At 37.7% G+C, this 13462-nt stretch overlaps 1 protein-coding gene across 3 annotated transcripts in view; it reads left to right on the forward strand.

The window, feature by feature from the left end:
* Positions 1-13462, forward strand: part of PPARGC1A (PPARG coactivator 1 alpha) — a 304344-nt gene that overhangs the window by 272742 nt on the left and 18140 nt on the right. For all 3 annotated transcript variants that reach the window (XM_054724022.1, XM_054724037.1, XM_008140191.3), the window contains exons 6-7: positions 1361-1406; positions 1516-1589. In XM_054724022.1, coding sequence (XP_054579997.1) covers positions 1361-1406; positions 1516-1589 — 120 coding nt within the window. The remainder of the gene's footprint in view (positions 1-1360; positions 1407-1515; positions 1590-13462) is intronic.

Raw genomic sequence — 13462 nt, forward strand, 5'->3', positions numbered from 1 at the left:
TGACTTCACCTTTTGAAGTTAGTTATTTTACTGAGAAAAAATTGACATATGTATACATATATCTTTGTAGATAGGCATATATATAAATAACTAGAGGCCCAGTGTATGAAATTCATGCACTGGGGATTGGGTCCCTCAGCCCAGCCTGCACCCTCTTACAGCCCAGAACCCCTTGCTCCTTACTGCCCGCCTGCTCACTGCTCCTTACTGCTCAGCTCGCTGCTCCTTAGAGCTGCGGAGGAGGAGGGAGAGGCTCCTGCCACTGCTGCTGCGCTTGCCAGGTCAGTGTGCATCATAGTGACTGGTTGTTCTGGTTGTTCCACCCTAACGGTCGCTTAGGCTTTTATTATATAGACTAGAGGCCTGATGCATGAAATTCATGCAAGAATAGTCCTTCGCAGCCGTGGCAGCTGCTTCTATCCCTCCCTTGCAGCTGCGTTGGCTGCCTGGATCCCTCCCTGGCAGTTGGGGGCAGCTGCCTGGATCCTGCGGCTGCAGCCCTGGCTTCGTCCCAGAAGGACGTCTGGTCTAATTAGCATATTACACTTTTATTATTATAGGTATGTAGATATATATCCCAAGGGCATTTCTCGTTATGCTTTCCCCTCTTCTTTTCAAAATACAAGACTTCTGAAGAGTAGCAATTGAAATTTTGGAGTAAGAAGAAGATTCTTACTTCACCCTTTATAGTTGGGAAATGCCTTCTGTAACAGGTAAAATTTAGGAAGCATAAAGAGAAGTAGGTGAGCTCTCTTTACAAAGCTCTGGGTCTCTCAACTGATAAACATAGTATCTTACTTTACTTGTTTATCAGATTTGAGAATCTGAGCCCCTTTTCAACAATCTGGATCAATGTCCAAAATTTGCCATAATCTCTCAATTCATTTTTAGTGAAAGGAATGGTTATTGGGTGAGCTTTGGCCTCCTACCAATAACCTATTCTCAGGCTAGATATAAAATTATATATTTTAGGAGAAAAATCAACTGAATATTCATAACGTTCTGTCATCTTGTAGTTACTCTGCTCTTTTCTTGTCTAAACAAACCGTGTACTGTATTCCAAATTCAAATAGAAAACATTATTTCTTTCTGATGGTATGATGCACATTTGGTATCCTTAACAGGGATGCTACTTTTTTTTTTAACTTGATTTTTGTATGTTTTTTGAATGGTAGTTTTCTGATACAAATGTTGTTTGGATTTTTTTTTAATGGACTGTTGTCTGACTTTGATCCAATATTTAGGGATTTTCTTACTTTTGATTTACAGTTTCCAGTTTCCCACCTGACTGTTGTAGCAAGAAAACAAATCTAAAAAAACACTCAATATTTCATAATTAGTTTCCTTTTTTTTCCTTTAGCCAAACCAACAACTTTATCTCTTCCTCTGACCCCAGAGTCACCAAAGTAAGTATTAAGAAATGTAACCATTTTCAGAAAGGGAAGGGGGTTCTAATACATTTGGCTACAGCAACTCCATTTCAGTTTGTTTTTATAAATGTGCCATATCTTCCAGTGACCCCAAGGGTTCCCCATTTGAGAACAAGACTATTGAACGAACCTTAAGTGTGGAACTCTCTGGAACTGCAGGTGAGCCTTACATTTCACTTGCAATTGTGTGTGTGTGTGTGGTGAATATATGTTAAATAGATTGTTTTCTTTATGTGATTAATGACATTAATAGAGAACAAACAACATTGGATAAGAAGTTGTCTATAAATATTTCTAGTTGTTTACTTTCTTTAGGAGAAAATATTTATTGTGTGTCAGCTTGAGCCAGAGTCTGGTGTATACAGGGTGGGGCAAAAGTAGGTTTACAGTTGTTTGTATGGAAAATAATACAATCCTACCTAATAATAGACAAACATGTAAATTGACCGTACCTCCACTATGCCCACAGCCAATCAGGACGGAGTATGCAAATTAACCCAACAAAAAATGGCGGGTTAATTTGCATATGTAGGTCAGAGCAGCCAGGAGGGGCAGGACACCTGCTATGAGGGGGAGGGGGCAACAGAGGGAGCTCCAGGAGTGGTGCTCCAGCTGGGAGCAAGGACTTGCAGGCTCCTGGGCGGCCCGGGAGCGAAGCTAGAGGAAGGAAGGCCTATTCCTGCACGAATATCATGCAACGGGCCTCTAGTTATTAATAAATAATACAAGAATAAACTGTTTTGCACACTCACAATTATAAACCTACTTTTGCCTCCCCCCCCCACTTCCCCCATATGTATTACTGCTATGGATTCTCAAATAACCCTATTTCAGATTAAGACACCAAAATTTGAGTAGTAGGAGAAATGAACATTTACTGATATCCTTCTCAATAAATGTGCCAGGCAAGTAATTGGTTTGGGCTAATTTCATAAGACTTCATAAGGATGGTGGTAGTTTTCTCATTTTTTAGGTGAAGAAATAAGGTTCAGAGATGTTGAGTAACTTGCCCAAGATCACAGAGCGAGAAAGCAAGGAACAAAGGTTTAAAGCCAGGTTTACTACTTCTCGATGCTTCACTTGGAATGTTTTCTCACTCTCTGGTGTGCCTAATAGTGCAATGCTCTCCTCTGTATGTTACCATTTTAATATCTTTTCAGCAAAGGAGAAAAATGAAAATATACCCATTCACCAATACAAAACGTTCTTATATATATTTTAAAGAAGAGCTATTTCCTTCACCATTTGGACTTCTGAACTCATTTAGCCAGTCTTGACTTCACATACTGAAGAGGAAGGAGCACTAAAAACTTGGACTGAACTCTGAGAAACTTACTAAACCAAGAGTTCCAAAGCAGACTTCTGATTTGGTTGTAAATGGTGTCTTTGCACTGAGCTTTAAGTTTCGGGACTTGAACCCCACCAGAAGGTGAACCTTAGAATGTCTGAACAAGAAATTTCTAGGCTCTGGCCATTGCTGATAAGGGTAAAGGAACAGTAAGTTAAACAAGATGCTTTCGACCAGAACCACGGTGCCTACATGCACCGTGGTCATTATCGCTAAGTTTAATTTCACACTTTGAGTTCCTTAAATTACCTCCATATGAAAGGTCTATTGCATGATCGCATGATTTGGTAAAGCAGTAGAGTAGTTAATTTTATGGTATTTACATATATTTTATATATGTGTATGTGTATACACTCATATATATACATATATACAAATATATCTTTAAATGCATACACACATATACATACATATATATTTTCCTATAATCATAGACATACATAATTGCTTAAATGAATTATAATTTACATATATGATTATAAGTTATTCTTTTGTGTATATACTACGTGCAGTAGAGGTCTTCATATCCGACCAATGAGAATGAGTATTTGGTAGTTTTAGCCAAAGTGTTGATTAAAGTATACATTTGTCTTGTCATTTTACTTTTGCTTAAAACATAAATATACATTAAAATATCAAATTTTGGTGGAAAACAGAAACCTTTACTTTGAACTTAAGTAGGCAAACTAGGGGGAATCATTCATCTTTCTGGCACAAGCCTCACTAATAATGCATTGTAGATGGTCCCATTTTTTGTTTCTTACTTTTTGAGAGAAAAGAGTTAAATGTATTTGTGTGGTAGTCCTAATGTAGAACCATTCTAGATTTTTATGACTTTCATATAAATTACAATGATAAGACCTCATTTTTCCTCAGTGTTTTTCATTAGCACCAATCTACAACATTTGACAGCCCTTTGTTTAGGCTTTATGGGTCTTTTTATAGAAACAACTTTTTTGCTAATATTTTATTTACATGATATTTTATTTTCTCACATAATTGTAGTCACCAGTATAATGTACATTAACTGGTTTGAAAAAATGGCCTACTTTGACAAGTAAACTGAAAAAAAAACCTATTAACTAAGAATGTTCAGAATGTTGTATTAGTCAGTTACTTTCTTTTAGAGAGGATTGAAAAAATTTCCATGATATATATACCAAAACCAAGATTTGTATTAAATAAATATTTTTATTATTCTTTAATTATAAATAATAAACTTTACTGTAAAATGTTAATAATATAAACTGGTAGAAAATTTATTCATGGTTCTAAGATACAAAGATATCTATGCCATTGTTTTCTATGGATATTTTTATATATCTGTGATCTTTTTGTATATATTCATATATATGTGAATTTGCTTCCCCAGTTTTCCATTAACATTTTAATAATGAATTTTTGTATCATCATGGTCCTTTATTATAATGCTTTTAGGATGCTATATAACCTTAGTTTGAGTAGGTACATCTAAATTTACCTATTCATACTGTTATACATTTAGGTTGTTACTGCAGTGGACATCTTCATTCATAAATGTCTTACTCTGATTTTTTCAAAATAAATTTCTAGTAGTTATTCATACTGAATATAAGGACATAAATATCTAGGGGGCTTTGTGATATATATTGCCACATTGCTTTCTGAAAGGGATATTTCTACCTGTAATCCTATTAATACTCTTTGGATATACTTGCTTTATTTCCTCCTCTCTAGCATTGGGTATCTTTGTTTTTAAAATGTTTTATTAATTTATGTGTATGAACATATCATTTATATTGCATTTCTTTTATTAGTGAGATTATGTTGTTATAAAAAATCAATTAATTTGTGTGTTTTTTTACCAGAAGTTTGAATGTTTCTCTTATTGATAGATAACTAATTTTAAGCAATTTAGTCATAATTTTGATAGATAATGGCATACACTATTGAAAGGCAGGTAGAGATTTATCGAACATACTTTAAAAATACTTATAATCTTTAAAAACATATACAGTGGATTTATTTCTGTCAGTGTACCAGAATTCTTCTACTTGTTTAAATCCCTTTTTCTTGGTGCTTTGAAAGATTATTGGCTACAATGGAAATCAATTTAACAACATATTTTTCATGCCTGCTCTATGCTGGCAATATGATAGCTCTTGGTTGATGGATGCACAGCAAGTGTCAAACAGAGAGACTAATCCATGGAGCATAGTACCATAGTAGATGCTAGTAAATGTTTTTCTGTTTAAGGTGTGGGCTTATAGGCTGTTTGGAGAAAAGAACACATTGTATAAGAAACATGAAGGGAAAATATCATTTATTATTTATAATGTTCAGTTACCTCCTAAGAAAGGTGGACACAGGGGGTATCTTTTAGTTTGTTGAGCATGGTGGTTGTAAGTGTGAAGATGCAAATCAGAGAAGCTGTGGTAGGCCAAATGGCATTGCATCAGAGAAGAAATTTAGAGCTATAGGAAAAGAAGGGGTGAGGAGGAACTTGGAGGATGCTGAGGAAAGCTGGAAGGAGTATAGAACGTGCATGGAGGGTGATGTATGGAAGAGGAGACTGATGGAGGAGAGTTTTGTTTTGCTTTTTTGGCAGAGATATTGTGGATCTGAAATGTGTGATGTACATGATCTCCATCTCCACTAAAACCCTTGAGTAAAATTTGTTGTGTAGTAGTGTTTGGAGAATTTGACCAACACCAGTTATGCCTCAGAGAATCACCAAAGAGAGGAACAAAGTTATCATGTAAATGATCTCCATCTCCACTAAAACCCTTGAGTAAAATTTGTTGTGTAGTAGTGTTTGGAGAATGTGACCAATACCAGTTATGCCTCAGAGAATCACCAAAGAGAGGAACAAAGTTATCAAAGGGAACCCTGTAACATGGCTTCAAGTTATATATAATGATTACAGAAGATTGAAAAGAAATACAAAGGCGGTTCAGGACTGAAAGAAGCATTAAAACAATCTGATTATACAGTGAGTGAGTGAAGTGATCCATAGAAAGGAGTTTGGAGGGAATTGGGCTCTCCACGCAGTAAATTTGGGAGCCTTAAGGGAGAAAAATATGTGTATCAGATTTTGAAGTGTACAGGTAGGAAGGGGAGAAGATATTGTTGGAGTAGAAACAAGAAGGAAGAAAATCAAAGAGATGTTTAGGAGAAAGGAATTTGACAGGGGCAGTAAAATCATCAAGGAAATATGCAAGATAACACAAGTACTTTCCCTCCTTCATCTTTTTATTTCTAGAACATTTTTCAATATCCTTAATCTATTCTAGGTCTTGAGATTCCTCAATTTTAAAGCCCTATTTATAATTCCCAAATGAAATTACTGTCTGACTCAAAGGACTAAATTATAGGCTCAAACTTAAAATCGCCAGTATTCAACCATTTTTGACATACAAAAATGGCAATTTCATGTAGTTTAACCTGAACCAATACACTTTATAAGCAGCAATGCTCCAAATAAAAGTAATTTATTTTGATTTTCAAAAAACAGACAGTGTAGCTTAGTGAAGCTGTGAGGAAACTTGGCTCTAATACGGGACTAAGCTAAGTTCAAATTCTAAATCTACCCCTATCTAGATGTATGGCTTTTGGTCAATTTAAGAAACTTTTGTTATTCTCAGGATCTTTATGCATCAGATGAAGATGATAACTATACCTGCATTTTATTGAGTCACCATGAGGATTAAACGAGAAAAAACATGAAAAAGACTTGGTCCAGTACCAGCATATATGTGTTCAATAAATATTAGCTATTTAACTACTACATTAACTTCATGTACTAAGGACATTGCACATCTTTTCATCTTTTGATGATCTTGACCTGTTTCCTTTAATTGAGTTAATGTTATCTCCTCCTCTTTGGCACTTTATGAAGTTATATGTTTTTATGGCAAAATCCCATTAATTCCCCATGAAATTGAACATATACTGCTTTTTGTGTGGGTGTGGGATTTACCAAATCAAAGTAGAAAACGTCCTCTTTGATATTCTCTCTACAACAGTTACTATTGCTACAAATTCTACAGCGTAGGCACTCCCTAATAGCACCACACAGACATCATCTTTTTTACTCTCTGCCCAGTCAATTGTTGAGGAAAAGTTTTATGTTGATTTTAGCTCCGTGGTGAACCTAGGGTTCAAAGCAGGTCTGTCTGACTAGACATTATGTTTCTTTCCTGAAGCCTGGATTTTAAAGATAGTAGTCGACATCTGTTATGTTAAATAGGTTTCATTTCACTTGCCAAGTGTCATTGATTGGTATTGGCTGCCAGGAGCGTTGTGTTCAGAAGGATTCTAAGGCCAAGTCTGTGCTCAGTAGGAATGTCATGATCAATTAGTGATGTCTGCCATAGGTGCAGCAGGGGGGGTGGACAGGGTAGAAACAGCATTCGCGTTGTTGATTTGTTGATCCTGGGTCTACAAACTTAATCTGTTGGGTTGTGGCAGAAGAATCATATCAAGCTGTTGCCCACGCTTTTCTGATGTCTTGTTTTTCTTTACTCTCACGAATTTTAGTGAAATTTTCCCAACATTTCAGTGGATATATAAAGAGTCAACAAAATTCTAAGACCTTCTGAATAATCCCTCTGTCCCATCTGCAGAGTCTTTGGGAAACAGGAGGGATGAGATAGGAAGTTTGCTTTAGTAGGTGTTGCCAGCTGGTCTGACTTTGTGATTGTCCCAAACTAGCTCATTTTGGCTGATAAAGGAAACACTTCTCTTTTACAGGTGTAAAAGCTAATGTGATTTCAAAATAGCTGTTAGTAAAGCAAGATGAGAGAGAAGAGAATGCTCTTTTGGCAGACGGCATTCAACTCTATCGCATATGGAGATTTTCAGAGCACTAGACTTTCTGTTTCTCAAATGGGAATGGCAAAGCAATGTCAGCTGAACAAGATGATGGTTTTAACCACAAGATAGGGAGAAATTTGGTTAGGGACCAGAGTGACTGACCCCCCAAATTTCATGGCTATGTATATGCACATGCATATGTAAGTTGTTTTATTGTTATTACTATACAAGTAATAAAAAGCAATATAACTAATTTATAACTAATTAGGGAAATGAGAGGAGCAACATAATCAGCAATCTCATCCCCCTAACACACTAAGTCTTAGCCATCTTTTTCTTCCTTTGATATATTTTCCCCCCATGGTTTTGATGATAGTGGGAGTATAATTTGGTCTCATTTATTTTTCACTTAATGTTTTTCCTCGGTTTAAATGGGCAATCATTCAAAGTGCACATCAATGGACTTGCATTTACAAAAACCCACTCATTAACCAATCAATTTTTAACTTTTTAGTCTTCTTTTATGTGGAGTTTTATATTTTCTTTTTTAAACTTCCCACTTAAAAGTTCATTGTGCTGGATGGGATATTGACAAACAGCATAAATTTGCTCTGCCCTGTCTGTATATACTTCTTTTGTATGCGACTTATCTTTGGGGAAATAGACCAAAGCAAAATATGAGCCGTGGTCATTAGTTTTCAAAGGAAAAACCACAGCATCAGAGAATTGGAAAGTGATTTTGACAGATCATATAATCCATTCCTGGGCCCAAAGAGTCCAAGGAACAGAGACCCAACAAATTCTCTTTACAGCACATTGCAACGTTTGCCAGCTCTGAGTGTCAGGAATTCCTTCCATATTTCAAACATAGCATTCATTTTCTCTGTTTAATCTCATTCATCTTGACCCAACATTGGGAAAGATAATTTCTTTGTTCTGTTTTCTTTCTGGAAATGGTATTATCATGTTTCTTTAAACAAGAATCACAAAGCAATTTCTTTTCCCTTATTAGCTTGGGAGGCTTTGGTGGCAGACACCTGGAAAGCCAGGTCTTTTTCATTCTCACCCAGCTCCCCTTCCTGCCCCTGCTCTGTGGGAGAGTGCACAGGGTCAACGATAAGATCTTCATCTTCCCTGAGCAACAGTTGGGGAACTAGTCACATGCCACAGGAATGTTCTGAAGCTTTGCTGCAAGGCCTGTTTGTTCCCCGGCATTCAGGGGTGATATAGGAAATACTTAAAGTAATAGGGGCAGAGGCACTCTGGGCCAGAGCAGGGTGCGGGGGGGCGGTGGGGGGGGAAACCTCTGTGTCTACTGTTAACACTTTGGTTGCTGCTCTCATGGAGCTCCCAGGAGTCCTGGGGGTGGGCAGAGGGCATTGGAAGAGTTTAGATTAAGAAATATTCTAACAATTCGTGTAGCAGTAACAGCTCATACTGAGTATCAGCCTTCCCTATGTCCTCTTGACACCTCCTCCAAGTTCTCGAGGCCCAAAGTATGTGAATAGGACAAGTCACGCACTTCTCTTGGCCCGGTCCTCCTTTTTTGGTGAGTTTTTAAACACACAGATACTCATCTTCCCGTTGTTTTTCCTTAAGCAACATCTGAATTGGCGTGCGACAGAAGAAAAATCTCACTGTCAAATACACTCCAAAGCAAGTCCCAGATTTAGCAGGAGATTCTGTAAAATGCTGTAAACTATTGCAATAAAGATCCCGCTGCAGTCATTGGGTGGATAGTGGAGCACAGAAAACAGAGCAGAGGACTCGCCATTTACCAGAGTCATTCAATTAAACAAAGAAACCCAAAAGAGAACTCCTCCAAGAAAATCGTTTTATGGCACATAATGAAAAACAAAACAAAACAAAACTTGCCTTCCACTTTTTTTTTTTTTTTTTAAATCAAAGGGCTGTTTAAAAAGATGACTGTAGAGTGTGCGCCACTTCTCCCGGATCTGCTGTGCAGAAGTGCGTAAGTGTGAGTGATGTAGAGGTACTTGTTTATTATAGAGCACATTTCAATGCAGTAATCATAAATATTGCTAAGGTTGTGCTCTGTTGAAATATGACCTACATACTCTTGATTGTTTGTGTTACGTGATTTGTCTGACACCCATTACATTCTGGGTAATAGCAGCCATTTGTTGCTCTGCACAGCAGGCTCTTTTGACAAAAGAAAATAGGCAGCAATAAAAAAGCTATAGGCTGAATTACATTCTGCACAGAGCTGCACTGCTGAGAGTTTGTGCAAGTGTGTTAACAATGCTCTGAACTGCCTCTTGTCAGCCTTCAGCCTGTAATGGCCATCTGTCCTCCCATAAATCTGTCGAAACCTGCTAAGTTCAAGAGAGAGCACGGAATATACCTTGTACTGTCAACACCAAAGTGTACACATTCCCCAGGAAATCAACACATGGGAAATAATCTGGAGGTTATGGGAGGCATTAGACTGTTGGTTTAGGCTGGTGGGATGAAATGGAGGGTCCGGCGATTAGTGGGAAGATGAGCAAAGGTAGTGGCATAAAGGAATTGGTATTGACTGCCCTCCTACCACAGGGGAAAAAATCTGGGTACAGGAGATGGGGTGAGAGAAATCCAATTAGTTTGGGTGCAGCAAGGGGTCCCCTGTCCCATCAGCCGCTCTTAAAAGTTTGACACTATGTGGAAAGAAAAAAAAAGTGCTTCTTACATTGTTGTTTTGCTTTGGGTTTCAACTGTCTCTGGAAATAGATTTTCAATTAGGCACTGGTGGTTGGAGGTCTTGTGAGTCTTAAGATTTCTCAGTCTTGCTTGAAGGCACTCCCTGATTAAAGATGCTTCAGTAAACAATAAAAAGTTTAAGGAATTATCTGCCTGTCCAGCTGGGCTCAGTGGTTGAGCGTCAACCTAGGATCCAAGAGGTCACAGTTTGATTTCCTGGTCAGGGCCCCTGACCTGTTTGTGGCCTCAATTCCCAGTGTGGGGCATGCAGGAGACAGCCAATCGATGATTCTCTCTCACACTGATGTTTCTATCTCTCTCTCTCCCTCTCTTCCTCTTTGAAATCAATAAAAATATATATTAAAATTTAAGGAATTACCTAAAATATTTTCCCCTACCCACCTACTCACTAATCCTAAAGTAACTTCCATCCACTAAGCAAGAAATTATTTGTTTTAACAAGTAGTGCCCATAGAAATTTACAGCCCTGATAGTTTCACTCCCAGAGTCTATTTGGTTAACTCAGGGAGTTTTTGTACATTTTAAGCACATATGTAAAAAATATACACTTACTTCAAATTTTAAAGACACATTTTAATTTTGTCTCTTTATTACAAAGAACTGGGGCGGAGTCTCTGAAACACCAGCGGCTGGTGTGGGTAGCATCCAACAAACGGTAGGAGTTCAGCAACTGCCCCTTCAGTTGCCACAGGCTGCCCCATACGTGAAGGAGGTGAAAGGCTCTGTTTTTAACGCAAAGACACTACAATCAAGGTATTGCCACTCCCAAGAGCAACTTGAGAGTCACTTATTTAAGTGGTAATGAGCTTAGGTACTAGGACAAGGGTTTCACATGTTCAAGACTAAAAAGGATTTCTATATTTAAAATCCCTAGATAGCTGAGTTATTTTTAGAACTAGTCTCTCTTTAATAGTGGCCTAATTTGGTGTTTCTGAAGTTTAGGGTTTCTTTTCATAAGCCTAGAATGTCTGTCAAAATACATGGACCTGAGTAGGCGGCAGTGCGCCTCGTGGGCTCTGTAGGACAGTGGCTCTCCATATGTGGTCTGTGAACCAGCTCATTATAAATGTTTAAGCAGCTTCCCAAGTGATCCTTGGGCCACTGAAATGTGGGGTTCACCAGTGAAGGAGGATCTAGAAAAATAAAAACAAAAAAAGAATACAACTTTTTGCAAAAATAAGACATCCTCTTAAGAGTTTATAATCTATTTGAAGAGACAAGATATAATTCACATTCAAAAAAGACAAGCAAGACTATACAGCTATCTCTGATAAGTATCAAGTGGTTGATCCTGGCAGTAACTTATTGGAAAAGTAAAAATTACCTTAATCTGAGGTGTCATGAAAAGATTTATAGAGTTAGAATTTTAGAATGTTGAATGTCATTTCCCCCAATTCAAGGGCTATGACATTTGGAATATTTGACTGTTATTTACTCAGCAAAGATAGATTATCTAGCATTATTTCTTTGTGCATTTTAGCCTTCTATGAGAAATATTTGAGAACTTGTCATTTCTTTGCTGGGTATTAGTAGCTTTAAATTTGTTGCCATGGTAATTGAAGGCAGCACATGGTAGAAATCAGTATGTGTGAATGGGCAGTGAAGAAGGTAAAGAAACAATAAAAAAAAAGAAAAAAACAGAGAGAAAAGAAAAGATTGACCATGTAGGAATTTCTAAAATTGAGTAAAAGACATATTTGTCCATGAAAAAGGGAAGAAAGGAGAGTGTGTCTCAGTAACCTGGGTGGTTCATTCAATAATATGTCACCTCCTTATTATCTATAAACAAAGAGGGGTAGGCAGAGGGACTGTTAATAAAGGGAGGCTTTTATGAGACTCAGATATTTCTCTTCTCTTTGTGTTTGTATTTCCTGGTCTTTCTGAACTTTTCTGGGATGGATTTCCAAAGTGAAACCACTTTGCATTTTTGTCCCCTTTCTTCCCACATAAGGCAGAATTAGCTATGCATAATAAAATTGCCAAAGAGTGGCAGAAACAATTTCATTTTAGGTAAAATGTCAATTTCTTCCATCTCTTTATTGTAAAGTAGGAGAGAGAGACAGTGTCTTTCTGTTCATACCAAAATTTCACGTGGCTTTCTGTGACCTACTTGGTTCTCTCTATATAAATACACACACACACACACACACACACACACACACACACACACACTTTTTTTCCAGTAAGGTAGAATTTCTCTGCCTTTCCTTGAAATATGCAGTTGCCTTAAGTCTAACCCCAGGCTTGTTAGCATACTTGAAGTTCTTTTTTGCTGAATAGCATTCACCCATTCTTCTAAATAGAAAGTGTATTGTAAACTAAAATGTTCCCTCCAAAGCATGAAGTCATTTGAACTCCAGTCTTCCCTTTTTCAACGTTCCTTGGACTCAGAAGCTGTATTGCAATTACCCTTTCTCAGTCTAAGGGGATGAGCATCACCTACTCAGGTGGGGGGGACGCTTCATGAGGCAACTATACTTCATGGACTCTCCCACAGGGACTGCTGATGGAATTTCCTGCCCTTCTGTAGAAAATCACGAAAGGCAACAAACAACTGATGGGGTTTCCTCCTTTTCCTTTATTTAAAAAAATTTAAATTAGTTAGTTGCTAAAGCTTGGATTCCTTTCAGTCCTTCAGCCTCATAACCTGCCCTAATGTTGAGCTCTAATAAAATGGTCCCCTGTCACTGCAATAATTCATGTTACTGTTCACTTTGGTTTCTGCTGCAGAACCATATTTTAGACAGAATGTATTAGTTATGCTTACAAGAATGTATTATACCTACATTAGCCACGGTTTACTAAGTTAATGAACTGTGGCGACAAAGAATTGTTGCCATCGAGTTGTAGAGTTGTCTAGTTCCCTGCATTCATATGTTGTACTTTACTGAACTTACCTCCACGTTGCCTATGTCATTCCCGCATTTGCCATCATCTATTTTTTTTCTTAAGTTTCCAAATTCTTTGGCTTCACCGGTAGATTTCCTTGATTTAACAAAAATCCTGAGCCACTTGCATCCTTGGCAGCATTCTTTGCATACAAAAGCTATCAAAGTTATTACATGATTCTCCTGAGCCCCGATGCGTGCATTTTCCATAACGCAGAGGATGCGATGCCCTTGAAAATCTGACCTTTGGTGGTGCCTGGTGCCTGGAGGCCGGGAGGGAT

Source organism: Eptesicus fuscus, chromosome 2 (genome assembly GCF_027574615.1).
Source record: "Eptesicus fuscus isolate TK198812 chromosome 2, DD_ASM_mEF_20220401, whole genome shotgun sequence".
NCBI classification, from domain to species: Eukaryota; Metazoa; Chordata; class Mammalia; order Chiroptera; family Vespertilionidae; genus Eptesicus; species Eptesicus fuscus.